The following is a 26,089-nucleotide window of genomic DNA, read 5'->3' as shown; positions in this document are numbered from 1 at the left end:
TGCTGAGAGGAAAACAACTTGCCTCGGTCGTTGTCCTCAGCTGTTCTTGGCAGAGAGCGTTTTTATACTGTACAAAGTGTCACTATGGAAGTTGTATTTGGGGATTTCTCAGTGTCTACAGACTTCCTTGTCCTTCTGTTAAGGGGACAGTGGCCTGGAAGGGGTTAAATCTGCAGTGTGATACTGTCACTGTCTCCCTCCCCCTCCGTCTCTCTCTCTCTCTCTCCCTTATCCCTCTACCTCACTCTCCTTCTCTCTCTCTCTGTCTCTCTCTCTCTCTCTCTCTCTCTCTCCCTCCCTTATCCCTCTACCTCACTCTCCTTCTCTCTGTCTCTCTCTCTCTCTCCCTCCCCCCCTTATCCCTCTACCTCACTCTCCTTCCCTCTCTCCATCCCTCTCTCTCCCTGCAATTAAGCAGATGGGTAGCCCTTGTGCTGAGGCGAGCAGAGAACAGACGCAGTGCTGAAGAGTCCCAGACGGCAGTATTTCACAGCATTAGCAGTACCGGGCTCTGGAGCACTGCCATTCAGCAGTACTTGGCTCAGGGCTTTCAGAGATCACATAGCCAGCCAGGAGACAGAACCAACTTTAGGGTTTAGTGATAAACCACCACATAGCCAGCCAGGAGGCAGAACCAACTTTAGGGTTGAGTGATAAACCACCTGTCATTCTACACAGACCCAGGTAGAGTCAGGAGAAATAGATGACCGCTTGGCAGGCACAGTGAACAATCTACTATACTGGTTGTGGATGGATGCAAATGCAATGTGTTTTATGTGTTGGTTACTGTTCTTTGGCAACATTTCTATATGGGAGGATATATGTAGAATAAAGCATTTAGGTCATCTTAGATTATTTCAGAATTTCCCCCTCCCAAAAATATGTTTAAAAAAAATTGATTTCCAGAATTGCTTTGAAATTTTGCGAAGATGACGTGTCATGTTTGATACAGGATTCTCAAACCTTAGAATGGTTTTATATGTTTATTTTGTCCTTGAAGAATACACAGTTAACTTACATTGATGTAGAAGCCACATTGTGAGCACCGGATATCTCCTCCTACTGCTCTGTCTCTGAGTAAACCTGCCACTGTGGGGTTGGATACAATCGACGTTTGAGCCATAAATTGTGATTTAGCTTCTCGTTTTATTGGTGGTCAGCTGAAATGTCTCCCATTGTCCTTTTATTAACCACCCGCCTGATAAACAGGAGATTTATGGTCCACCTGCACAGTGGATGTCTTTTGTACAAATCACCTCACCATTTTGGTATGCTCTGGATCGAGTGGGATCGTTTCCTCTCGAGTAGATGAAAGGTGTCCGTGTGGAGGACATGTGGTATGTGACACTACAGACTTAGTGACTGTGGATTATGAGGCAGTGATACACATGGCAGAAAGTATGTGGACACCTGCTCGTTGAACATCTCACTCTAAAATCATGGGCATTAATATGGAGTTGGTCCCCCCTTTGCTGCTATAACAGCCTCCAGTCTTCTGGGAAGGATTTCCACTAGATGCTGGAACATTGCTGCTACAACAGCCTCCAGTCTTCTGGGAAGGATTTCCACTAGATGTTGGAACTTTGCTGCTATAACAGCCTCCAGTCTTCTGGGAAGGCTTTCCACTAGATGCTGGAACAATGCTGCTATAACAGCCTCCAGTCTTCTGGGAAGGCTTTCCACTAGATGCTGGAACATTGCTGCTATAACAGCCTCCAGTCTTCTGGGAAGGCTTTCCACTAGATGCTGGAACATTGCTGCTATAACAGCCTCCAGTCTTCTGGGAAGGCTTTCCACTAGATGCTGGAACATTGCTGCGAGGACTTGCTTCCATTCAGCCACAAGAGCATTAGTCAGGTCGGACACTGACGCAAGCAGTAAAATGTGATTTAAAAAAGCAGATAAAAAAACACATTATGGGACAGAGGGGACTGTGAAGCAACACAAACATTGGCACAGACACACACGCATACACACACACACACACACACACACACACACACACACACACACACACAGACAATAACATACGCACTATACATACACATGGATTTAGTATTGTAGATATGTGGTAGTGGTGGAGTAGGGGCCTGAGGGTACACAGTGTGTTGTGAAATCTGTGAATGTATTGTAATGTTTTAAAATTGTATAAACTGCCTTAATTTTGCTGGACCCCAGGAAGAGTAGCTTCTGCTTTGGCAGGAACTAATGGAGATCCATGATAACTACAAGTACAAACGCTGATGTTGGCTGATTAGGCCTGGCTTGCAGTAGGCATTCCAATTAACTCCAAAGGTGTTCAATGGGGTTGAGGTCAGAGATCTGTTCAGACCAGTCAAGTTCTTCCACATCGATCTTGACAAACCATTTCTGTATGGATCTCTTTTTGTGCACAGCGGCGTTGTCATGCTGAAACAGGAAAGGCACAGGTCATCTAGAATGTTATTGTATGCTGCAGTGTTAAGATTTCCCTTCACTGGAACTAAAGGGGCCCAAACCATGAAAAACAGCCCCAGAACATTATTCCTCCTCCACCAAACTTTACAGTTGGCACTATGCATTAGAGCAGATTGCGTTCTCCTGGCATCCGTCAAACCCAGATTCGTCCGACGGATTGCCAGCACTCGGTGATCCAGTTCTATGAGCTTGTGTGGCCAGACTTTTGCACTTCACAATAACAGCACTTACAGTTGACCGAGGCAGGTCTAGCAGGGCAGAAATTTGACTTGTTGACTGTCTTGTTGGAAAGGTGGCATCCTATGACGGTGTCACGTTGAAAGTCACTGAGCTCTTCAGTAAGGCCATTCTACTGCCAACAATGGCCATTCGCCTGTCAGCAATGGGTGTGGCTGAAATAGCCAAATCCACTAATTTGAAGGGGTGTCTACATACTTTTGGCCATGTAGTGTTTAAGTCTAGATAAAACCAGTAGACTGAAATAGGTGCCGGTACTGTTTTATATTTAGGTGCAGGAGCTCCACAATACTTTTGAGCTAATATTCTAGAAGAGGAACAGGAGCTCCACAATACTTTTGAGCTAATATTCTAGAAGAGGAACAGGAGCTCCACAATACTTTTGAGCTAATATTCTAGAAGAGGAACAGGAGCTCCACAATTCTTTTGAGCTAATATTCTAGAAGAGGAACAGGAGCTCCACAATTCTTTTGAGCTAATATTCTAGAAGAGGAACAGGAGCTCCACAATACTTTTGAGCTAATATTCTAGAAGAGGAACAGGAGCTCCACAATACTTTTGAGCTAATATTCTAGAAGAGGAACAGGAGCTCCACAATACTTTTGAGCTAATATTCTAGAAGAGGAACAGGAGCTCCACAATACTTTTGAGCTAATATTCTAGAAGAGGAACAGGAGCTCCACAATACTTTTGAGCTAATATTCTAGAAGAGGAACAGGAGCTCCACAATACTTTTGAGCTAATATTCTAGAAGAGGAACAGGAGCGCCACAATACTTTTGAGCTAATATTCTAGAAGAGGAACAGGAGCTCCACAATACTTTTGAGCTAATATTCTAGAAGAGGAACAGGAGCTCCACAATTCTTTTGAGCTAATATTCTAGAAGAGGAACAGGAGCTCCACAATTCTTTTGAGCTAATATTCTAGAAGAGGAACAGGAGCTCCACAATTCTTTTGAGCTAATATTCTATAAGAGGAACAGGAGCTCCACAATTCTTTTGAGCTAATATTCTATAAGAGGAACAGGAGCTCCACAATTCTTTTGAGCTAATATTCTATAAGAGGAACAGGAGCTCCACAATTCTTTTGAGCTAATATTCTAGAAGAGGAACAGGAGCTCCACAATACTTTTGAGCTAATATTCTAGAAGAGGAACAGGAGCTCCACAATACTTTTGAGCTAATATTCTAGAAGAGGAACAGGAGCTCAAGCAGTAGAACATTTGAGGTGCCTGTACTTGGCTCCGGTGAGCTTCTGCCCAAGTCGAGCACTGGATAAAACTGTTCTCTATGGGAGTTATTACATAATAACAGAATGCCTTCTGTATTCCTACCTGCTTAAATAATGTTCTCTTCAGTTTTCTATCCTACTCTTTAACTAGATGTTCCCTCATCTATTTATTTCCTGCAAATGCTTTTAGTCTACCATATCTGGCTCTGGTACCTTAGTCTCTGGTATAGCCTAGAATACATCTTGGAAAACAGAACCAACTCAATCAGATTTATTTGAATCTAAAAAGCCAAAGAAAGACAGGGAAAAGGGAAGAGAACAATGATAGATGGATCCATTTGCTGTGAAATGAAATGAAATAGCCCTGTCTGATCCTTTAAAAGGGGAAGATGAAGGACGACGTCTTGACTTCTGCGTATTATAATAAGAAGCCGGAGAGTCCTTTCAATTGGACCCGTTTAGAACTGATTATCATGCTCTGGCCTGTTTATTAACCGTTTCATCTCTTTTACTTTGACATGCTGCTACTGAACACACAGAATATGGAAAGGTCTTTTAGGGACCTTTAAATAGAATCTTAGTATTAGTGTCTCTGAGGAGAGAGAGGACAGTGGACCCCCAGCCTTAACTTGTTCTGTTACTGTCTCTGAGGAGAGAGAGGACAGTGGACCCCAGCCTTAACTTGTTCTGTTACTGTCTCTGGGGAGAGAGAGGACAGCCTTAACTTGTTCTGTTACTGTCTCTGAGGAGAGAGAGGACAGTGGACCCCAGCCTTAACTAGTTATGTTACTGTCTCTGAGGAGAGAGAGGACAGTGGACCCCCAGCCTTAACTTGTTCTGTTACTGTCTCTGAGGAGAGAGAGGACAGTGGACCCCAGCCTTAACTTGTTCTGTTACTGTCTCTTGAGGAGAGAGAGGACAGCCTTAACTTGTCCTGTTACTGTCTCTTGAGGAGAGAGAGGACAGCATTAACTTGTCCTGTTACTGTCTCTGAGGAGAGAGATGACAGCCTTAACTTGTCCTGTTACTGTCTCTGGGGAGCGAGAGGACAGCCTTAACTTGTCTTGTTACTGTCTATGAGGAGAGAGAGGACAGTGGACTCCAGCCTTAACTTGTTCTGTTACTGTCTCTGAGGAGAGAGAGGACAGTGGACCCCAGCCTTAACCTGTTCTGTTACTGTCTCTGAGGAGAGAGAGGACAGTGGACCCCAGCCTTAACTTGTTCTGTTACTGTCTCCAAGGAGAGAGAGGACAGTGGACCCCAGCCTTAACTTGTCTTGTTACTGTCTCTGAGGAGAGAGAGGACAGTGGACTCCAGCCTTAACTTGTTCTGTTACTGTCTCTGAGGAGAGAGAGGACAGTGGACCCCAGCCTTAACCTGTTCTGTTACTGTCTCTGAGGAGAGAGAGGACAGTGGACCCCAGCCTTAACTTGTTCTGTTACTGTCTCCAAGGAGAGAGAGGACAGTGGACCCCAGCCTTAACTTGTCTTGTTACTGTCTCTGAGGAGAGAGAGGACAGTGGACTCCAGCCTTAACTTGTTCTGTTACTGTCTCTGAGGAGAGAGAGGACAGTGGACCCCAGCCTTAACCTGTTCTGTTACTGTCTCTGAGGAGAGAGAGGACAGTGGACTCCAGCCTTAACTTGTCTTGTTACTGTCTCTGAGGAGAGAGAGGACAGTGGACCCCAGCCTTAACTTGTTCTGTTACTGTCTCTGAGGAGAGAGAGGACAGCCTTAACTTGTTCTGTTACTGTCTCTGAGGAGAGAGAGGACAGCCTTAACTTGTTCTGTTACTGTCTCTGAGGAGAGAGCGAACAGCCTTATTAACTTGCCTCTCTCATGTCTGGTTTGTCACTGTGATTTGTAAACACGTACGGTTCCTTGTGTAACATTGGGTTGTGTTGTGACTGACTGTGTAACATTGGGTTGTGTTGTGACTGACTGTGTAACATTGGGTTGTGTTGTGACTGACTGTGTAACATTGGGTTGTGTTGTGACTGACTGTGTAACATTGGGTTGTGTTGTGACTGACTGTGTAACATTGGGTTGTGTTGTGACTGACTGTGTAACATTGGGTTGTGTTGTGACTGACTGTGTAACATTAGGTTGTGTTGTGACTGACTGTGTAACATTGGGTTGTGTTGTGACTGACTGTGTAACATTGGGTTGTGTTGTGACTGACTGTGTAACATTGGGTTGTGTTGTGACTGACTGTGTAACATTGGGTTGTGTTGTGACTGACTGTAACATTGGGTTGTGTTGTGACTGACTGTGTAACATTGGGTTGTGTTGTGACTGACTGTGTAACATTGGGTTGTGTTGTGACTGATTGTGTAACATTGGGTTGTGTTGTGACTGACTGTGTAACATTGGGTTGTGTTGTGACTGACTGTGTAACATTGGGTTGTGTTGTGACTGACTGTGTAACATTGGGTTGTGTTGTGACTGATTGTGTAACATTGGGTTGTGTTGTGACTGACTGTGTAACATTAGGTTGTGTTGTGACTGACTGTGTAACATTGGGTTGTGTTGTGACTGACTGTGTAACATTGGGTTGTGTTGTGACTGACTGTGTAACATTAGGTTGTGTTGTGACTGACTGTGTAACATTGGGTTGTGTTGTGACTGACTGTGTAACATTAGGTTGTGTTGTGACTGACTGTGTAACATTGGGTTGTGTTGTGACTGACTGTGTAACATTGGGTTGTGTTGTGACTGACTGTGTAACATTGGGTTGTGTTGTGACTGACTGTATGTCACAGTAATGGTTGTAGCCGACTGTGACTGTGTCTATGTATTAGTGTCTGCGGGGCTGTTAGTTCATTGTAATCCCGGCTGCCTGTTTATTCCCTCAGCACAGGTGCAGCCGTGAACAGCAGTGGTGAGAGCCTCCCTTCCCCCTCCGTCAACGACATCTCCTCCATGTCCACCGACCAGACCCTGGCCTCAGACACCGACAGCAGCCTGGAGACCTCTGCAGGACCCCTGGGTTGTTGCAGGTGACTAGCAGCCTGCCTGCGCAACCCCATGTTCTTCAGAAGGTGAAACACAATGTCCAAAACAACCCAACCAACCTACCTACCAACCACTACCAACCGAAACCTGAAAAAGAACAAAAATGATTAAAAGAGAAAAAAATGATGATATGAATGGGATGATTAAGGAAACATAAAGTAATTACTATAACAATCATGATTCTAAAATTTAAGCCTGCATTTTCATTCAAAAATAAATCACAGAAGTATAACGAAAAAACTAAAAATAAACTAAAGTGAAATATATTTATTAACTTCTAGTTGCTTTACTTATATCTCCCCCTTATATGGCATCATAAAAAATACAAAAAGCTTAGACAGGCATCTTTCTGTAAAGTGTCATTAAAACTGGCTGTTCATTCCCACAATACCTTGCAAGCGTCTGTGCTTCAGTCAATGTGGCAAGGTGTTCTCTTTTTGGTCATTACTGCACAGTACTATATAAACCTCCGTTCACTTCCCCCACACCTTATGTGATGGTACTGGTATGTTTTGATAACCTCTAGGCTTGAACCTGGGGTTGTCTCCTGTATGGGTGTGACAGATAGGTGTGTTTGAATACTGTTATTCCTGCAGGGGTTAGTGCTAGTGTTCCACACAGCACAGCGCCCCCTGTCTTCTGTAAATATGTAATTCTGTTTAGCAGCGAGCTAGGCACACAGACGGACAGACAGACAGAGTGGGACTGATGGCCAGTACTGGAAGTTCGTCTATAGCGCACCTTGCCACATGACATTACCGCCTTGACCTTTGTCCCCTTAACCTTTGCCCCTTGACCTTTCACCTTAGTTTAACCCCTTGCCTGTTAGACCTGCTGCATGATTACAAAAGCTAACTCTAATTATATGATTAAATGACTATAGATACTTTTGTTTATATAACATAAGTAATTGAACTTTTCACCCGGAGTGGTGCTGAAACCCAGGGATGGGGGAGCTCTAGTTAATGATGGATAGCTAAATATATATATTAACATACATACTGTAGTGATGGGCTGCAGGAGAAGTCATTGGGACGTACAGTACTATCACTGTCATCGCTGAGTAGGATTGGGGTCAATTCAGTCAATTCAGAATGTCAACTGAAATTCCAATTCTAATTCCATATTTTCATCATTGAAACACATTCAGGAAGATTGGAATTTGGAACTGAATTTTTCAATTGACTTCCTGAATTGACAATGGGACTGACCCCAAACTTGTCGCTGAGCTGGAACCTTAAGTTCTCGTTTCTTTTTTGTGTTTTTTGTTGAAATGAAATGATAAAATCCCTTCTGACTGCACGCCTGCACCACGCCTACGGGCTGTGGACCGGCCCACCCACCCACAGCCAGTCATTCCCAATGTCACCTACCCACCAACCAGGGTGGTCACTCACTCTGTTTCTGTGTCACTACTGTGGAGTAAAGAAGAGGAGAGAAGGAGACCTATATGTGTGTGTTACTATCTGAAGAACGCTTTGGGGGATCAAGAGGTTACCTCATAGAATAGTTTAGTTCCTCAATCACATCTGTCATTTACATTTAAATGACTACTACTTACTGTAATGACTAATACTTACTTACTGTAATGACTACTACTTACTGTAATGACTAATACTTACTGTAATGACTAATACTTACTTACTGTAATGACTACTACTTACTGTAATGACTACTACTTACTGTAATGACTAATACTTACTGTAATGACTAATACTTACTTTAATGACTACTACTTACTTACTGTAATGAATACTACTTACTGTAATGACTACTACTTACTTACTGTAATGAATACTACTTACTGTAATGACTACTACTTACTGTAATGACTAATACTTACTTACTGTAATGACTACTACTTACTTACTGTAATGACTAATACTTACTTACTGTAATGACTACTACTTACTTACTGTAATGACTACTACTTACTGTAATGACTAATACTTACTTACTGTAATGACTACTACTTACTGTAATGACTAATACTTACTGTAATGACTAATACTTACTTACTGTAATGACTACTACTTACTGTAATGACTAATACTTACTGTAATGACTAATACTTACTTACTGTAATGACTACTACTTACTGTAATGACTACTACTTACTGTAATGACTAATACTTACTGTAATGACTAATACTTACTTTAATGACTACTACTTACTTACTGTAATGAATACTACTTACTGTAATGACTACTACTTACTTACTGTAATGAATACTACTTACTGTAATGACTACTACTTACTGTAATGACTAATACTTACTTACTGTAATGACTACTACTTACTGTAATGACTAATACTTACTGTAATGACTAATACTTACTTACTGTAATGACTACTACTTACTGTAATGACTAATACTTACTGTAATGACTAATACTTACTTTAATGACTACTACTTACTTACTGTAATGAATACTACTTACTGTAATGACTACTACTTACTTACTGTAATGAATACTACTTACTGTAATGACTACTACTTACTGTAATGACTAATACTTACTGTAATGACTAATACTTACTGTAATGACTACTACTTACTTACTGTTATGAATACTACTTACTGTAATGACTACTACTTACTTACTGTAATGACTACTACTTACTGTAATGACTACTACTTACTGTAATGACTAATACTTACTTACTGTAATGACTACTACTTACTTACTGTAATGAATACTACTTACTGTAATGACTACTACTTACTTACTGTAATGACTACTACTTACTGTAATGACTACTTACTTACTGTAATGACTACTACTTACTTACTGTAATGACTACTACTTACTTACTGTAATGACTACTACTTACTGTAATGACATATTTTGTCAAAAGGGAATCAGCTGATAAACCGACTACCTATAAAACCAGTAATGTTAAAAATAAGGATTTTAACTGAAAGTTTATTTATTATTGATTATTTATTATTTCATAGACTGAACCTGAATAATGGGAAGTGCCTTGTTTGGAATGATGCCGTTTCCTCATCTTAGATATGCAGTAATAACAACAACGCAGCAAAAACATTGAAATGAAGTTGGTGTCTGGTAGGGTTGAAACATTTCTGGTAACTTTCCCAGAAGTCCCAGGTTTTCCAGAAAATCCTGGTTGGAGGATTCCCAGTTGGAGGATTCCCAGTTGGAGGATTCCCAGTTGGATGATTCCCAGTTGGAGGATTCCCAGTTGGATGATTCCCAGTTGGAGGATTCCCAGTTGGATGATTCCCAGTTGGATGATTCCCAGTTGGAGGATTCCCAGTTGGAGGATTCCCAGTTGGAGGATTCCCAGTTGGATGATTCCCAGTTGGAGGATTCCCAGTTGGATGATTCCCAGTTGGAGGATTCCCAGTTGGAGGATTCCCAGTTGGATGATTCCCAGTTGGAGGATTCCCAGTTGGATGATTCCCAGTTGGAGGATTCCCAGTTGGAGGATTCCCAGTTGGATGATTCCCAGTTGGAGGATTCCCAGTTGGATGATTCCCAGTTGGAGGATTCCCAGTTGGATGATTCCCAGTTGGATGATTCCCTCCCTTTTCATTCCCTCCTGATCCCAGTAATCCTCCATCTTATAATCCTTCAACTTCATGAAAACCTGTGAAGTTTGGGAAAGTTTACCAGACATGTTGAAACCTTAGTGTCTGGCCTGTCCTGTTCAATCTGTTTCCGCATGGTGCCACTGTCTGCACCTACCTGCACATAGTCACCACTACTGACCGATACCCATGTCCTCTCTATAGGAAGTACACTACAACCATCACCATGGAATCGTTGCATCTTTGACTAACTTAATCATGTAGAAATTGGAACCTACTTTTTAAACACACTGGGACTGTTGTTAAAATGCAGATAAAGACTCATCATCTACATGTTTTTCTGACCTATATAGTTACCTAGCAACTGAGCAGAATACCTTCTAAGTTCTTCTGACCTATATAGTTACCTAGCAACTGAGCAGAATACCTTCTAAGTTGTTTTGTTTTGTATCTGTAAATGTCTTATTTGATCAGTGTCCTTACATTTCAATAAAGGGATGAAATAAGAGTTTTTTTTGGTTTGTATATTTAAAGCATGAAAACCATATTTGTTACATACGCTACTATACCCCCTGGTGAAGGACAGTTGTGGAAATATTGAGCAATGTTTCATGTTTTTTCAACTTTATTGAATGAAAACTCCAACAGAAAATCTGTTGGACAGCAAGTGGGAGGGTTTTCAGTGGTTGAATTACATTTATTCAAAGCGCGAGACGGAGCCGCACCAGCAAAGATCCTTATGCACCTGGGAAAAGAAAGGGAAAGGGGGATACCTTTGTCCAAGCAAATGTATTCAACTCAAATGTGTCTTCCGCATTTAACCCACTGCAGAAGGTAAGTCTGAATACCAACTACTGAGAAGTGCTTAAATGAAAACAAGTAAAAAAAGGAATAGATATCTTAAGTCTGAATCAGGACCTATGTGAATGAATACTGAATAAATATATAAACGCAACATGCAACAATTTCAACGATTTTACAGAGTTACTACAATTCATGAGTTTTTCCCCACAAAAGGGTTTTATTACAGACAGAAATCCTCCTCAGTTTCATCAGCTGTTCGGATGGCTGGTCTCTCCTGCAGGTGAAGAAGCCGGATGTGAAGGTACTGGGCTGGCGTGGTTACACGTGGCGTGGTTACACAAATTCTCTAAAATAACGGAGGCGGCTTATGGTAAAAAAAATGAACATTCAATTCTCCGTCAACAGCTCTGGTGGACATTCCTGCAGTCAGCACGCCAATTGCACGCTCCCTAAAAACTTGCATTGTGACAAAACTGCACATTTTAGAGTGGCCTTTTATTGCCCCCAACACAAGGTGCACCTGTGTAATGACCATGCTGTTTAACCATCTTCTTGATATGCCACACCTGTCAGGTGTTTTTGTTTTTATACTCATATCCTGAAAAGTTTTCCCACCCAAAGATAAGGACGACTTAAGGTCTATAACATGTCCCTCTGTGATAGTACAATATATGACTGTACTACTTCATAAGGATCACTGTGTTTTCCGTCTAAATAGAATTCCTAAAGAAGAACACAAACATTCAAGCGTAGAAAGACTAAAAACGTCAACAAACGGACACGATACGGAAAATGCTTTTTATTTTTTAACTCTGACAGCTTTTGAAGTAGTATTCTTCTTTGTATTTTTTTATTTATTTTTTATTGAACCTTTATTTAACTAGGAAAGTCAGTTAAGAACAAATTCTTATTTACAATGACGGCCTAGGAACAGTGGGTTAACTACCTTGTTCAGGGGCAGAACGACAGATCAATAATATATTCCACTTCCCTCTTCTCCTTCTTCTCTTCCATAATCTGGAATTCACAGTTGTGGTTAATACTGCTGTCAGCCAGGCTTAAGCCTGTTATGTCCTGCTGAAAGGTGGAGGGGGAGATAGGAGGAGATATCCCAGCTATCTCCTCTTGCTGTTCAGGCAGTTTTTCGTCTGCACATTCCAGATGTCTGGGTTGTGTACCAAATGGCACCCCATTCTCTATATACACTTTTTATCAGTGCACTATGGGTAGTGAACTATGGGTATTGCAAAAGTGGTGAACTGTGCACTATACAGGGATACTTCCATTTGAGACGAATCCCTCGTGTAAGATTGATGACAGGCGCTCCTTAAGGGACGCCTATGTGGGGTCCTTCAGGTCTTTTCATAAACAGATGCACAGATTATCCATGATATTAACCAGACACTCTAGTGTGTGCTCTAACGATGAACAAAAATGTCTTCAAAAATGGAAGGCAGGTGGGAGGAGGCAAGATCAGGTGGGACCATTCTAGCCAATGAGAGGGCAGTGACCAACAGGCACAACGGTTTCCACTAGTTACCATAGCCACAAAGTCAAATGTGGCTATATCGTAAAATTTCATGGGCACAAAAATTGGCATTTTGGTCTTAATTTAAGGTTAGGGTTAGGCATATGGTTAGCAGTGTGGTTAGGTTTAAAATCACATCTTAAGAAGATAAATTGTAGAAATACGCAGGGTTTATGACTTTGTGTTTGTGGTAACTAGTGACAACCAGGCACAACTCCAATATAAAGTGTGTTTTTTTCAAAGGTGCAAGGATGTCACGTGTCCTACTTATATCAGTACACTAGAAACAACCTAAGGTTTACGAAAATTCCATTAGATCAAATAAACCATTTAATTTATTTATTTTGCTAACCAAATTTGACACTAATTGAAAACCTTGCTTGGAGAGAGAAATAAAAGTATGGCGCCCAGCACACCACCCTGGACTTGACAGCCTTTATGACCAAGTCCACCTATACAAGGCAGCGGTGCCCACCTTCGCCCATACCCTAAAGGACATCGCTCTCAAACGCAGGCCCAACACTTCACACAGGAGCAACAGATCCCCCCCACACAGAGGACCCACGCCGAGAGGACCTACATCCAGACCACAACACCAGCCGCACACCCACCCCAACCAATCAACACCCCCTCAAGTCAACCATGACCACACCCCATTTAGGTCCCCTCAGATCAGAACTATGCCCCTCCTGCCCACCCCATGCACCCCACCCCCGCTTAGAGGGCCTCAACATGGAAGTCACATATACGCCCAGGCCGTGAGCGTGCAAACAGGCCCAACCCCACTCTTACACTAGCCCAAGCTAGTGCTCACACTTAATGGCCTGAGGCCAAACCACACGACCAACAACATTGGACACTTTTTGGAACACAAAGCCTTCACTATCTCATCCTGGAATATCCAAGGCCAGAGGTCATCTGCCTTTGGCCTAAAGAGCAGGAACCTGGACTTACATCCTACAACTAACATGGTATAGAGGAGACGGACCCACTGGTTGCCCTCTAGGTTACAGAGAGCAGGTTGTCCCATCCACCAGACTACCAGGTGTGAAACAGGGAAGGGACTCAGGGGGTATGATGAACAGACCTAACTCCATGAAATTAATCAAAACAGGAACATTTTACAATTGGCTAGAAATTCAAAAGGAAATGATCTTAAAAGAGAAAAATGTCCTCCTGTGTGCTTCCTACTGTATATCCCCCCACTAGAATCTCCATACTTTAAAGAAGATAGCTTCTCCATCCCGGAGGGGGAAATCAATCATTTCCAGGCCCATGGACATGTACTAGTCTGTGGCGACCTAAATGCCAGAACTAGACAAGAACCTGACACCCTGAGCACACAGGGGGACAATTACCTGCCTGGAGGTGACAGCATTCCCTCCCCCATAGGCACCCCTAGGCACAACTATGACAACATAACCAACAAAAACGGACCACAACTCTTGCAGCTCTGTCGCATGCTGGATATGTACATAGTCAATGGTAGGATTCGAGGGGACTCCTATGGTAGGTACACCTATAGCTCATCTCTTGGCAGTAGCACTGTAGACTACTTTATCACTGACCTCAACCCAGAGTCTCTCAGAGCGTTCAGTCAGCCCACTGATACCTCTATCAGATCACAGCAAAATCAGTTTCCTTGAACAGAGCAAAACTCAATCACGAGGCATCCAAGCAAAAGGAACTGAGTAATATTAAGAACTGTTATAGATAGAAGGAATGTAGTGTGGAAACCTACCAAAAAACGATTAGGCAACAACAAATTCCAGCCCTTTTAGACAACTTCCTGGACAAAACATTCCACTGTAATAGTGAAGGTGTAAACTTGGCAGTAGAAAATCTTAACAGTATATTTGACCTCTCAGCTTCCTTATCAAATCTAAAAATGTCAAACAGAAAACCGAAGAAAATGAACAATGATGAAGAATGCAAAAATCTAAGAAAGAAATTGAGAAACCTGTCCAACCAAAAACATAGAGACCCAGAAGACCCGAGTCTACGCCTTCACTACGGTGAATCACTAAAACAATACAGAAAAAGATGGAACAGCACGTCAGAAATCAGCTCAATGTAATTGAAGAATCCATAGACTCTAACCACTTCTGGTAAAATTGGAAAACACAAAACAAACAACAACACGAAGAATTATCTATCCAAAATGGAGATGTATGGGTAAACCACTTCTCCAATCTTTTTGGCTCAACAGCAACCGTGGGAAAATCCTCTGCATTATCATTAACAGCAGACTCATACATTTCCTCAGTGAAAACAATGTACTGAGCAAATGATAAATTGGCTTTTTACCAAATTATCGTACGACAGACCACGTATTCACCCTGTACACCCTAATTGACAAACAAACAAACCAAAACAAAGTCAAAGTCTTCTCATGCTTTGTTGATTTCAAAAAAGCCTTCGACTCATTTTGGCATGAGGGTCTGCTATACAAATTGATGGAAAGTAGTGTTGGCGGAAAAACATACGACATTATAAAATCCATGTACACAAACAACAAGTGTGCGGTTAAAATAGGCAAAAAACACACACATTTCTTCCCACAGGGCCGTGGGGTGAGACAGGGATGCAGCTTAAGCCCCACCCTCTTCAACATATATATCAACGAATTGGCGAGGGCACTAGAACAGTCTGCAGCACCCGGCCTCACCCTACTAGAATCTGAAGTCAAATGTCTACTGTTTGCTGATGATCTGGTGCTTCTGTCATCAACCAAGGAGGGCCAACAGCAGCACCTATATATTCTGCACAGATTCTGCCAGACCTGGGCCCTGACAGTAAAATCTCAGTAAGACCAAAATAATTGTGTTCCAAAAAAGGTCCAGTCGCCAGGACCACAAATACAAATTCCATCTAGACACCATTGCCCTAGAGCACACAAAAAATGATGCATACCTCAGCCTAAACATCAGTGCCATAGGTAACTCCCACAAAGCTGTGAATAATCTGAGAGACAAGGCATTCTATGCCATCAAAAGGAACATAAAATTTGACATACCAATTAGGATCTGGCAAAAAAATACTTGAATCAGTTATAGAACCCATTTCCCTTTATGGTTGTGAGGTCTGGGGTCCGCTCACCCAGTTATAGAACCCATTTCCCTTTATGGTTGTGAGGTCTGGGGTCCGCTCACCAACCAAGAATTCACAAAATGGGACAAACAACAAATTGAGACTGCATGCAGAATTCTGCAAAAATATCAAATAATGCATGCAGAGCAGAATTAGGCAGATACCCGCTAATGATCAAAATCCAGAAAAGAGCCGTTAAATACTACAACCACCTAAAAGGAAGCGATTCCCAAACCTTCCATAACAAAGCCATCACCTACAGAGAGATGAACCTGGAGAAGAGTCCCCTAAGCAAGCTGGTCCTGGGGCTCTGTTCACAAACACAAACAGACCACACAGAGCCCCAGGACAGGACCCAACCAAATCATGAGTAAACAAAAAGATAATTACTTGACACATTGGAAAGAATTAACAAAAAAACAGAGTAAACTAGAATGATATTTGGCCATAAACAGAGTACACAGTGGCAGAATACCTGACCACTGTGACTGACCCAAATTTAAGGAAAGCTTTGACTATGTACAGACTCAGTGAGCATAGCCTTGCTATTGAGAAAGGCTGCAATAGGCAGACATGGCTCTCAAGAGAAGACAGGCTATGTGTACACTGCCCACAAAATGAGGTGGAAGCTGAGCTGCACTTCCTAACCTCCTGCCAAATGCATGACCATATTAGAGAGACATATTTCCCTCAGGTTACACAGATCCACAAAGAATTAGAATACAAACCCATTTTTGACAAACTCCCATATCTACTGGGGGAAATTCCACAGTGTGCCATCACAGCAGCAAGATTTGTGACCTGTTGCCACAAGAAAAGGGCAACCAGTGAAGAACAAACACCATTGTAAACACAACCCATGTTTATGTTTATTTATTGTCCCTTTTGTACTTTAACCATTTGCACATCGTTACAACACTGTATATATAGATAATATGACATTTGAAATGTCTTTATTCTTTTGGAAATTCTGTGAGTGTAATTTTTACTGTTCATTTATATTGTTTATTTAAATTTAGTATATGATCTATTTCTCTTGCTTTGGCAATGTTAACATGTGTTTCCCATGTCAATAAAGCCCCTTGAATTGAAATAAACTAAACAAAAGCGCCACCTGGTGGAGAAGACAGATTTCGGGCCCAGTTATCCCTCTTTGGTTCACCTCTTCCTCTCTGACAGATTTCGGGCCCAGTTATCCCTCTTTGGTTCACCTCTTCCTCTCTGACAGATTTCGGGCCCAGTTATCCCTCTTTGGTTCACCTCTTCCTCTCTGACAGATTTCGGGCCCAGTTATCCCTCTTTGGTTCACCTCTTCCTCTCTGACAGACCACAGTAGGCAGGCAGCACCAGGTCCTTGTAACTGTGAGTGCTGTATGACAGAGACATAAGTATCCACTACATTCCCCACAGGTCCATACACAGCTGTGTAGCGTAGCAATCTAAATAGTTTCTTTTTTAAAGATGCTTCAGAAAAAAACTTTCACAGAGTCCCCACAATGTGCGAGCCACACCCCCATTGGTTCTCAGTAATGCTAGTATATATACACAACACATTCTAACAACAGGCCAGTATCCATCTATATGGTGCAGGGTCCAGGTCCACTCCACAGGGTCCAGGCCCACCATGAGGTCTCTACTCCACAGGGTCCAGGTCCACTCCACAGGGTCCAGGCCCACCATGAGGTCTCTACTCCACAGGGTACTGGCCCACCATGAGATCTCTACTCCACAGGGTTCAGGCCCACCATGAGGTCTCTAATCCACAGGGTCCAGGCCCACCATGAGGTCTCTACTCCACAGGGTCCAGGCCCACCATGAGGTCTCTAATCCACAGGGTCCAGGCCCACCATGAGGTCTCTACTCCACAGGGTTCAGGCCCACCATGAGGTCTCTAATCCACAGGGTCCAGGCCCACCATGAGGTCTCTACTCCACAGGGTCCAGGCCCACCATGAGATCTATACCCCACAGGGTTCAGGCCCACCATGAAGTCTCTACTCCACAGGGTCCAGGCCCACCATGAGATCTATACCCCACAGGGTTCAGGCCCACCATGAGGTCTCTACTCCACAGGGTCCAGGCCCACCATGACATCTCTACTCCACAAGGTCCAGGCCCACCATGAAGTCTCTACTCCACAGGTTTCAGGCCTACCATGAGTTCTCTACTCCACAGGGTCCAGGCCAACCATGAGGTCTCTACTCCACAGGGTCCAGGCCCACCATGAGATCTCTACTCCACATGGTTCAGGCTCACCATGAGGTCTACTCCACAGGGTCCAGGCCCACCATGAGATCTCTACTCCACAGGGTCCAGGCCTACCATGAGGTCTCTACTCCACAGGGTCCAGGCCCACCATGATTTCTCTACTCCACAGGGTTCAGGCCCACCATGAGGTCTCTACTCCACAGGGTCCAGGCCCACCATGAGGTCTCTACTCCACAGGGTCCAGGTCCACTCCACAGGGTCCAGGCCCACCATGAGGTCTCTACTCCACAGGGTCCAGGCCCACCATGAGGTCTCTACTCCACAGGGTCCAGGCCCATCATGAGGTCTCTACTCCACAGGGTCTAGGCCCACCATGAGGTCTCTACTCCACAGGGTCCAGGCCCACCATGAGGTCTCTACTCCACAGGGTCCAGGTCCACTCCACAGGGTCCAGGCCCACCATGAGGTCTCTACTCCACAGGGTCCAGGCCCAGCATGAGGTCTCTACTCCACAGGGTTCAGGTCCACCATGAGGTCTCTACTCCACAGGGTTCTGGTCTCTACTCCACAGGGTTCAGGTCTCTACTCCACAGGGTCCAGGGCTGCTGCAGACTGAATCTATACCACTATAAACAGTTAGTCTCTGTTTTATGTGTGGCCATATTATACAGTCTACCCACGCCAGGAGTGCTTGAGAAACCAGCACAGAGAAACTCTATTTCTTCAAGCCTCTTGACATTGTGATACTCCCCAATACTACTGTAGGTAGTAACCCCTGATTTTACAGTGCCCGTTAATACCCAGAATCATCACAACTACAGTGCTCTTCTTTTTTTTCTTCAGTCTTAGACCAAACATTCTAAAACAAGTGATGGGTCTTATTACCAATGCGTGTACAGTTTCAGTTTAGGATAAATATCAACTATAGATGAACATTCAATGTTGAAACCATTACTGACCAGACTTGTATTTAGGTTTAATAGAATCTACAAAATATGATTCATTTGAAGCCAGACCGTTCCTATTGGACAATGTCTTAAAGCTACAGTACAGACAAACAAACCAAAGCGTCTGTAAAAACACGTACATGTTCTGTCTCTTCTTCTTTGGGATGAATGAAATGGCTCCGTAGCAAAAAAGCCACAAGTTATATTAACTTGATTTGAGACACAAGAAACTAAATCTGCGTACATAAAGTAATTCAGTACCACCATGTTGAAAATAAAATGTATGTTCAACAAAAAGCGTTCATATCAAATGGAAATGTCACACATGGATACGTAGTTATGTTGTTTAAATATACCAGACAAACATACAAATATTTTTGTAACATATTTTTTTTTACACATAACATAACTTTTCTTCAGCATAGTTTTTTCTCTATATACACAAGCAGATACATGATAACATGGTCCTCTATCTACACAGCCAGATACATGATAACATGGAACAGGGTTGATTATATACTTGATTGGATCTTGAAGGAAAATGGGGAAGAAGAATGGTTTTATGGGTAGTGTAGTCTTTCAGTAGTCCATGTATAGGCTGGGTATAGTCTGTGTCAGGCAGATAACCAGCCGCCTGGCGTCTTCAGTAATATTGCCACAGTCAGTCAGCATGGTTGAGGTCCAGCGACATGCACCCTGTCCCACTACACACTGTATCCATATGTCTCTTGCTTTCAGACGGTATTGTCCCTCTCAATGGTTTTTCTACTCCTCAGTACAGGGTCACCCAAACTCAGTCCTGGGGACCACACGTGCACGTTTTGGTTTTTGCCATCAAAGGTTGATTACTAGTTTATTATTTCAATCAGCTGTGTAGTACTAGGGCAAAAACCAAAATGTGTGCCACGTGGGTCCAAGGGACCAAGTTTGGGAAAACCTGCCTTAGTACATACTCCCATCGCCTCTCACTAGACTAAAATGGCACAGTCCACTTTTCACCTCCACACCCTCTCTCAATAGATTAAAATGGCACAGTCCACCCTGCACTGCCACACCCCCTCTCAATAGATTAAAATGGAACAGTCCACCCTGCACTGCCACACACCCTCTCACTAGATTAAAATGGCACAGTCCACTCTGCACTGCCACACCCCCTCTCAATAGATTAAAATGGCACAGTCCACCCTGCACTGCCACACACCCTCTCAGTAGATTAAAATGGCACAGTCCACCCTGCACTGCCACACCCCCTCGCACTAGATTAAAATGGCACATTCCACCGTGTACTGTGACACCCCCTCGCACTAGATTCAGGTGGTGCAGTCTGTCAAAGTTTCTCCTTGGTACATTCTCCCACGTTCCCTCACCCCCCAGGTGGTACACACCCCCCTCACTAGATCCAGACGGTAATGTCCCTTTCAATATGTCTCCAAGTCATTGTCAAGTCCCACCCCCTCTCATTCGATTCAAATGGCACAGTCCACCCTGCACTGACACAACCCCTCACTGGATCCAGATGGTATTGGCCCGGTCGGGCCTGCGCGGGTCGTCGGTCAGATCTCCGAAGGTAGAGAAGAACTGTTCCATCTCTTTCTGCAGCATCTCGTTCCTCTTCTCTGCGTCATCCTTGGCTCGCTCTGCGTTACGAAACTTGATCTCCACCATGGTGACCTTCTTCTTCTCTTGGTTCAGCTCCTCGTGAAGAGTCCCCTCTCAGTCTCCAACTCCAGGTTACTGTGCTCCAGGCTGCAGAGACGAGAGCAGTTAGTTTAGAAGGAGGAAGAAGTTATTCAAAGTGGCACTCCAGTCTCTTTTTCACATCATTTAACACCCAATTTACTTAACCTCTTGAACCTCTGGGGGCAGCATTTCATTTTTGGATGAAAAACGTTCCCGTTTTAAACAAGATATTTTGTCACGAAAAGATGCTCGACTATGCATATAATTGACAGCTTTGGAAAGAAAACACTCTGACGTTTCCAAAACTGCAAAGATATTGTCTGTGAGTGCCACAGAACTAATGCTACAGGCGAAACCAAGATGAAATTTCATACAGGAAGTGAGCCAGATTTTTGAGGCGCTGTGTTCCAATGTCTCCTTATATGGCTGTGAATGCGCAAGGAATGAGCCTACACTTTGTCTTTTCCCCAAGGTGTTTGCAGCATTGTGACGTATTTGTAGGCATATCATTGGAAAATTGACCATAAGAGACTACATTTACCAGGTGTCCGCTCGGTGTCCTCCGTCGAAACTATTGCGTAATCTCCAGGTGCGTGCATTGTTCCATTTTGAACAGAGGCGAAACCAAACTACCACGAGTGACTTATCATCGAATAGATATGTGAAAAACACCTTGAGGATTGATTCTAAACAATGTTTGCCATGTTTCTGTTGATATTATGGAGTTAATTTGGAAAAAAAGTTTGCGTTGTAATGACTGAATTTTCGTTTTTTTTTATTAGCCAAATGTGATGAACAAAACGGAGCGATTTCTCCTATACAAATAATCTTTTTGGAAAAACTGAACATTTGCTATCTAACTGAGAGTCTCCTCATTGAAAACATCCGAAGTTCTTCAAAGGTAAATTATTTTATTTGAATGCTTTTCTTGTTTTTGTGAAAATGTTGCCTGCTGAATGCTAGGCTTAATGCTATGCTAGCTATCAATACTCTTACACAAATGCTTGTGTAGCTATGGTTGAAAAGCATTTTTTGAAAATCTGAGATGACAGTGTTGTTAACAAAAGGCTAAGCTTGTGAGCCAATATATTTATTTCATTTAATTTGCGATTTTCATGAATAGTTAACGTTGCGTTATGGTAATGAGCTTGAGGCTATAATTACGCTCCCGGATACGGGATTGCTCGTCGCAACAGGTTAACAAAAGGCACATCTCAATAGGTGGTCCAGGTAAGTCATGACATAACACAATGCCTCAGGAGGTTGAAGAAATTTGGCTTGTCACCCAAAACCCTGACAAACTTTTACAGATGCACAATCGAGAGCATCCTGTCGGGCTGTATCACCGCCTGGTACGACAACTGCACTGCCTCAACCGCAAGGCTCTCCAGAGGGTGGTGCGGTCTGCACAACTCATCACTGGGGGCAAACTACCTGCCCCCCATGACACCTACAGCACCCGATGTCACAGGATTTCCAAAAAGATCATCAAGGACATCAACCACTCGAGCCACTGCCTGTTGACACTGCTACCATTCAGAAGGGGAGGTCAGTACAGGTGCATCAAAGATGGGACCGAGAGACTGAAAAACAGCTTCTATCTCAAGGCCATCAGACTGCTAAACAGCAATCACTAACTCAGAGAGGCTGCTGCCTACATTGAGACCCAATCACTGGCCACTTTAATAAATGGATCACTAGTCACTTTAAACAATGCCACTGTAAATAATGCCACTTTAATAATGTTTACATATCTTACATTACTCATATCACATGTACAGTGGGGAGAACAAGTATTTGATACACTGCCGATTTTGCAGGTTTTCCTACTTACAAAGCATGTAGAGGTCTGTAATTCTGTAATCTAAAACAAAAATCCAGAAAATCACATTGTATGATTTTTAAGTAATTAATTTGCATTTTATTGCATGACATAAGTATTTGATCACCTACCAACCAGTAAGAATTCCGGCCTTCACAGACCTGTTAGTTTTTCTTTAAGAAGCCCTCCTGTTTTCCACTCCTCCTGTATTAACTGCACTTGTTTGAACTTGTTACCTGTATAAAAGACACCTGTCCACACACTCAATCAAACTGACTATAACTTCTCCACAATGGCCAAGACCAGTGATAACTGGTGGCGCAATTATTAGAAAATGAAAGAAGTTCAAGATGACAGTCAATCCCCCTCGGTCTGGGGCTCCATGCAAGATCTCACCTCGTGGGGCATCAATGATCAGGTGAGGGATCAGGTGAGGGATCAGCCCAGAACTACACGGCAGGACCTGGTCAATGACCTGAATAGAGCTGGGACCAGAGTCTCAAAGAAAACCATTAGTAACACACTACGCCTTCATGGATTAAAATCCTGCAGCGCACGCAAGGTCCACCTGCTCAAGCCGGCGCATGTCCATGCCCATCTGAAGTTTGCCAATGACCATCTGGATGATCCAGAGGAGGAATGGGAGAAGGTCATGTGGTCTGATGAGACAAAAAATTGAGCTTTTTGGTCTAAACTCCACTCGCCGTGTTTGGAGGAAGAAGAAGGATGAGTACAACCCTAAGAACACCATCCCAACTGTGAAGCATGGAGGTGGAAACATCATTCTTTGGGGATGCTTTTCTGCAAAGGGGACAGGACGACTACACCGTATTGAGGGGAGGATGGATGGGGCCATGTATTGCGAGATCTTGGCCAACAACCTCCTTCCCTCAGTAAGAGCATTGAAGATGGGTCGTGGCTGGGTCTTCCAGCATGACAACGACCCGAAACACACAGCCAGGGCAAGTAAGGAGTGTCTCCGCAAGAAGCATCTCAAGGTCCTGGAGTGACCTAGCCAGTCTCCAGACCTGAACCCAATAGAACATCTTTGGAGGGAGCTGAAAGTCCGTATTGCACAGTGACAGCCCCGAAACCTGAATGATCTGGAGAAGGTCTATATGGAGGAGGGGGCCAAAATCCCTTCTCCAGTGTGTGCAAACCTGGTCAAGACCAGGTTTACACCATCTATTGCACCTTGCCTATGCCGCTCGGTCATTGCTTATCCATATACTTACATGTACATATTCTCATGCACCCCTTTAGACTTGTGTGTATTAGGTAGTTGTTGGGGAATTGTTAAGATTACTTGTTAGATATTACTGCACTGTTGGAAGTAGAAGCACAAGCATTTCGCTACACTCACATTAACATCTGCTAACCTTGTGTATGTGACAAATAACATTTGATTTGATTTTGATTTGCCTTTTATACTCGCTTCGAGGCAAGCAACACTGAGGCATACAGGAGAGCACCAGCTGTTCCGGCCGACAGATTACCAGGACGTGTACTCAAAGCATCCGTGGACCAACTGGCAAGTGTCTTCACTGACATTTCCAACCTCTCCCTGACCCAGTCTGTAATAGCTACATGTTCCAAACAGATCACCATAGACCCTGTGGCCAAGAAAACGAAGGTAACCTGCCTAAATGACTATCGCCCGTGTCGGTAGCCATAAAGTGCTTTGAAAGGCCGGTCATGACTCACATCAAGACCATCATGCCCGGAAACGCTAGACACACTCCAATTCGCATACCGCCCCAACAGCTCCACAGATGACGCAATCTCAATCTCACTCCACACTGCCCTTTCCCACCTGGACAAAATGAACACCCATGTGAGAATGCTGTTCATTGACTACAGCTCAGCGTTCAACACCATAGTATCCACGAAGCTCATCACTAAGTTAAGGACACTGGGACTAAACACCTCCCTCTGCAACTGGATCCTGGACTTCCTGACGGGCTGGCCCCAGGTGGTGAGGGTAGGCAACCACACAACTGCCACGCTGATCATCAAAACAGGGGCCCCTTGGGAGTGTGTACTTAGTCCCCTCCTGTACTCCCTGTTCACCTACGACAGCGTGACCAAGTACGGCTCCAACACCATCATGAAGTTTGTTGACGAGACAACGGTGGAAGGCCTGATCACCGACAACGATGAGACAGTCTATAGAGAGGAGGTCAGAGACCTGGCCGTGTGGTGCCAGGACAACAACCTCTTCCTCAATGTGAGCAAGACAAAGGAGCTGATCGTGGACTATAGGAAAAGGGGGGCCGAACACGCCCCCATTAACATCGACGGGGCTGAAGTGGAGTGGGTCGAGAGTTTCAAGTTCCTTGGTATCACCAACAAACTATCATGGTCCAAACACACCAAGACAATTGTGAAGAGGGCACAACAACACCTTTTCCCCCTCAGGAGACTGAAAATATTTGGCATTGGTCCCCAGTTCTATAGCTGCACCTTTCTGACCAGTTGCATCACCGCCTGGTATGACAACTGCTCGGAATCTGACCATAAGGCGCTACAGAGGGTAGTGCATACGGCCCAGTACATCACTGGGGTCAAACTTCCTGCCATCTAGGACCTATATACTAGGCGGTGTCAGAGGAAGACTCCAGTCACCCAAGTCATAGACTGTTCTTTCTGCTACCGCACTGCAAAAGTCTCGGACCAAAAGGCTCCTTAACAGCTTCTACCCCCAAGTCATGACGGAAAGGCACTGTAGCAACGAACCGCCCTTGCCGTGTCTGCCTGGCTGGTTCCCCTCTTTCCACTGGGATTCTCTGCCTCAAACCCTATTACAGGGGCTGAGTCACTGGCTTACTGGTGCTCTTCCATGCCGTCCCTAGGAGGGGTGCATCACTTGAGTGGGTTGAGTCACTGACGTGACCTTCCTGTCTGGGTTGCCCCCCCCCCTTCGGTTTTGCCGTGGCGGAGATCTTTGTGGGCTATACTCGGCCTTGTCTCAGGATAGTCAGTTGGTGGTTGAAGATATCCCTCTACTGGTGTGGGGGCTGTGCTTTGGCAAAATGGGTGGGGTTATATCCTGCCTGTTTTGCCCTGTCTGGGGGTATCGTTGGACGGGGCCACAGTATCTCCCGACCCCTCCTGTCCCAGCCTCCAGTATTTATGCTGCAATAGTTTATGTGCCGGGGGGCTAGGGTCAGTCTGTTATATCTGGAGCCCTAGGACCATGCCTCAGGACTACCTGGCCTGATGACTCCTTGCTGTCCCCAGTCATGCTGCTACTCCAGTTTCAACTGTTATGCCTGTGGCTATGGAAAACTGACCTGTTCACCGGAAGTGCTACCTTATCCCAGACCTGCTGTTTTAAACTCTCTAGAGACAGCAGGTGCGGTAGAGATACTCTGAATGATCGGCTATGAAAAGCCAACTGACATTTACTCCTGAGTATTATTATCTGACCCTGCTGGTCATCTATGAACGTTTGAACATCTTGGCCATGTTCTGTTATAATCTCCACCCGGCACAGCCAGAAGAGGACTGGCCACC

General features: G+C 43.9%; 2 protein-coding genes across 6 annotated transcripts in view; one reads left to right on the top strand and one right to left on the bottom strand.

The window, feature by feature from the left end:
- Window positions 1–7,336, top strand: part of mapk10 (mitogen-activated protein kinase 10) — a 150,057-nt gene extending 142,721 nt beyond the window's left edge. For 4 of the 5 annotated variants that reach the window (XM_065007616.1, XM_065007615.1, XM_065007618.1 and 1 more), the window contains one exon: window positions 6,784–7,336. In XM_065007616.1, coding sequence (XP_064863688.1) covers window positions 6,784–6,926 — 143 coding nt within the window. In that variant the 3' untranslated portion in view covers window positions 6,927–7,336. Of the gene's footprint in view, window positions 1–6,778 lie in introns of all 5 variants that reach the window. The other variant, XM_065007619.1, reaches the window with a different exon arrangement.
- A 9,438-nt stretch (window positions 7,337–16,774) lies between these two features.
- The window catches only part of arhgap24 (Rho GTPase activating protein 24), a 231,365-nt gene continuing 222,050 nt past the window's right edge, over window positions 16,775–26,089 (bottom strand). Inside the window, 2 exon segments of the mRNA XM_065007614.1 lie at window positions 16,775–20,780; window positions 20,783–20,817. Of these exon segments, the coding sequence (XP_064863686.1) occupies window positions 20,575–20,780; window positions 20,783–20,817 (241 nt within the window). The 3' untranslated portion in view covers window positions 16,775–20,574.

This window comes from Oncorhynchus nerka, linkage group LG22, assembly GCF_034236695.1.
Source record: "Oncorhynchus nerka isolate Pitt River linkage group LG22, Oner_Uvic_2.0, whole genome shotgun sequence".
In the NCBI taxonomy this organism is placed as follows: domain Eukaryota; kingdom Metazoa; phylum Chordata; class Actinopteri; order Salmoniformes; family Salmonidae; genus Oncorhynchus; species Oncorhynchus nerka.
Note: the sequence above shows the minus strand (reverse complement) of the source record. Positions and strands in the feature narration are given on the sequence as shown.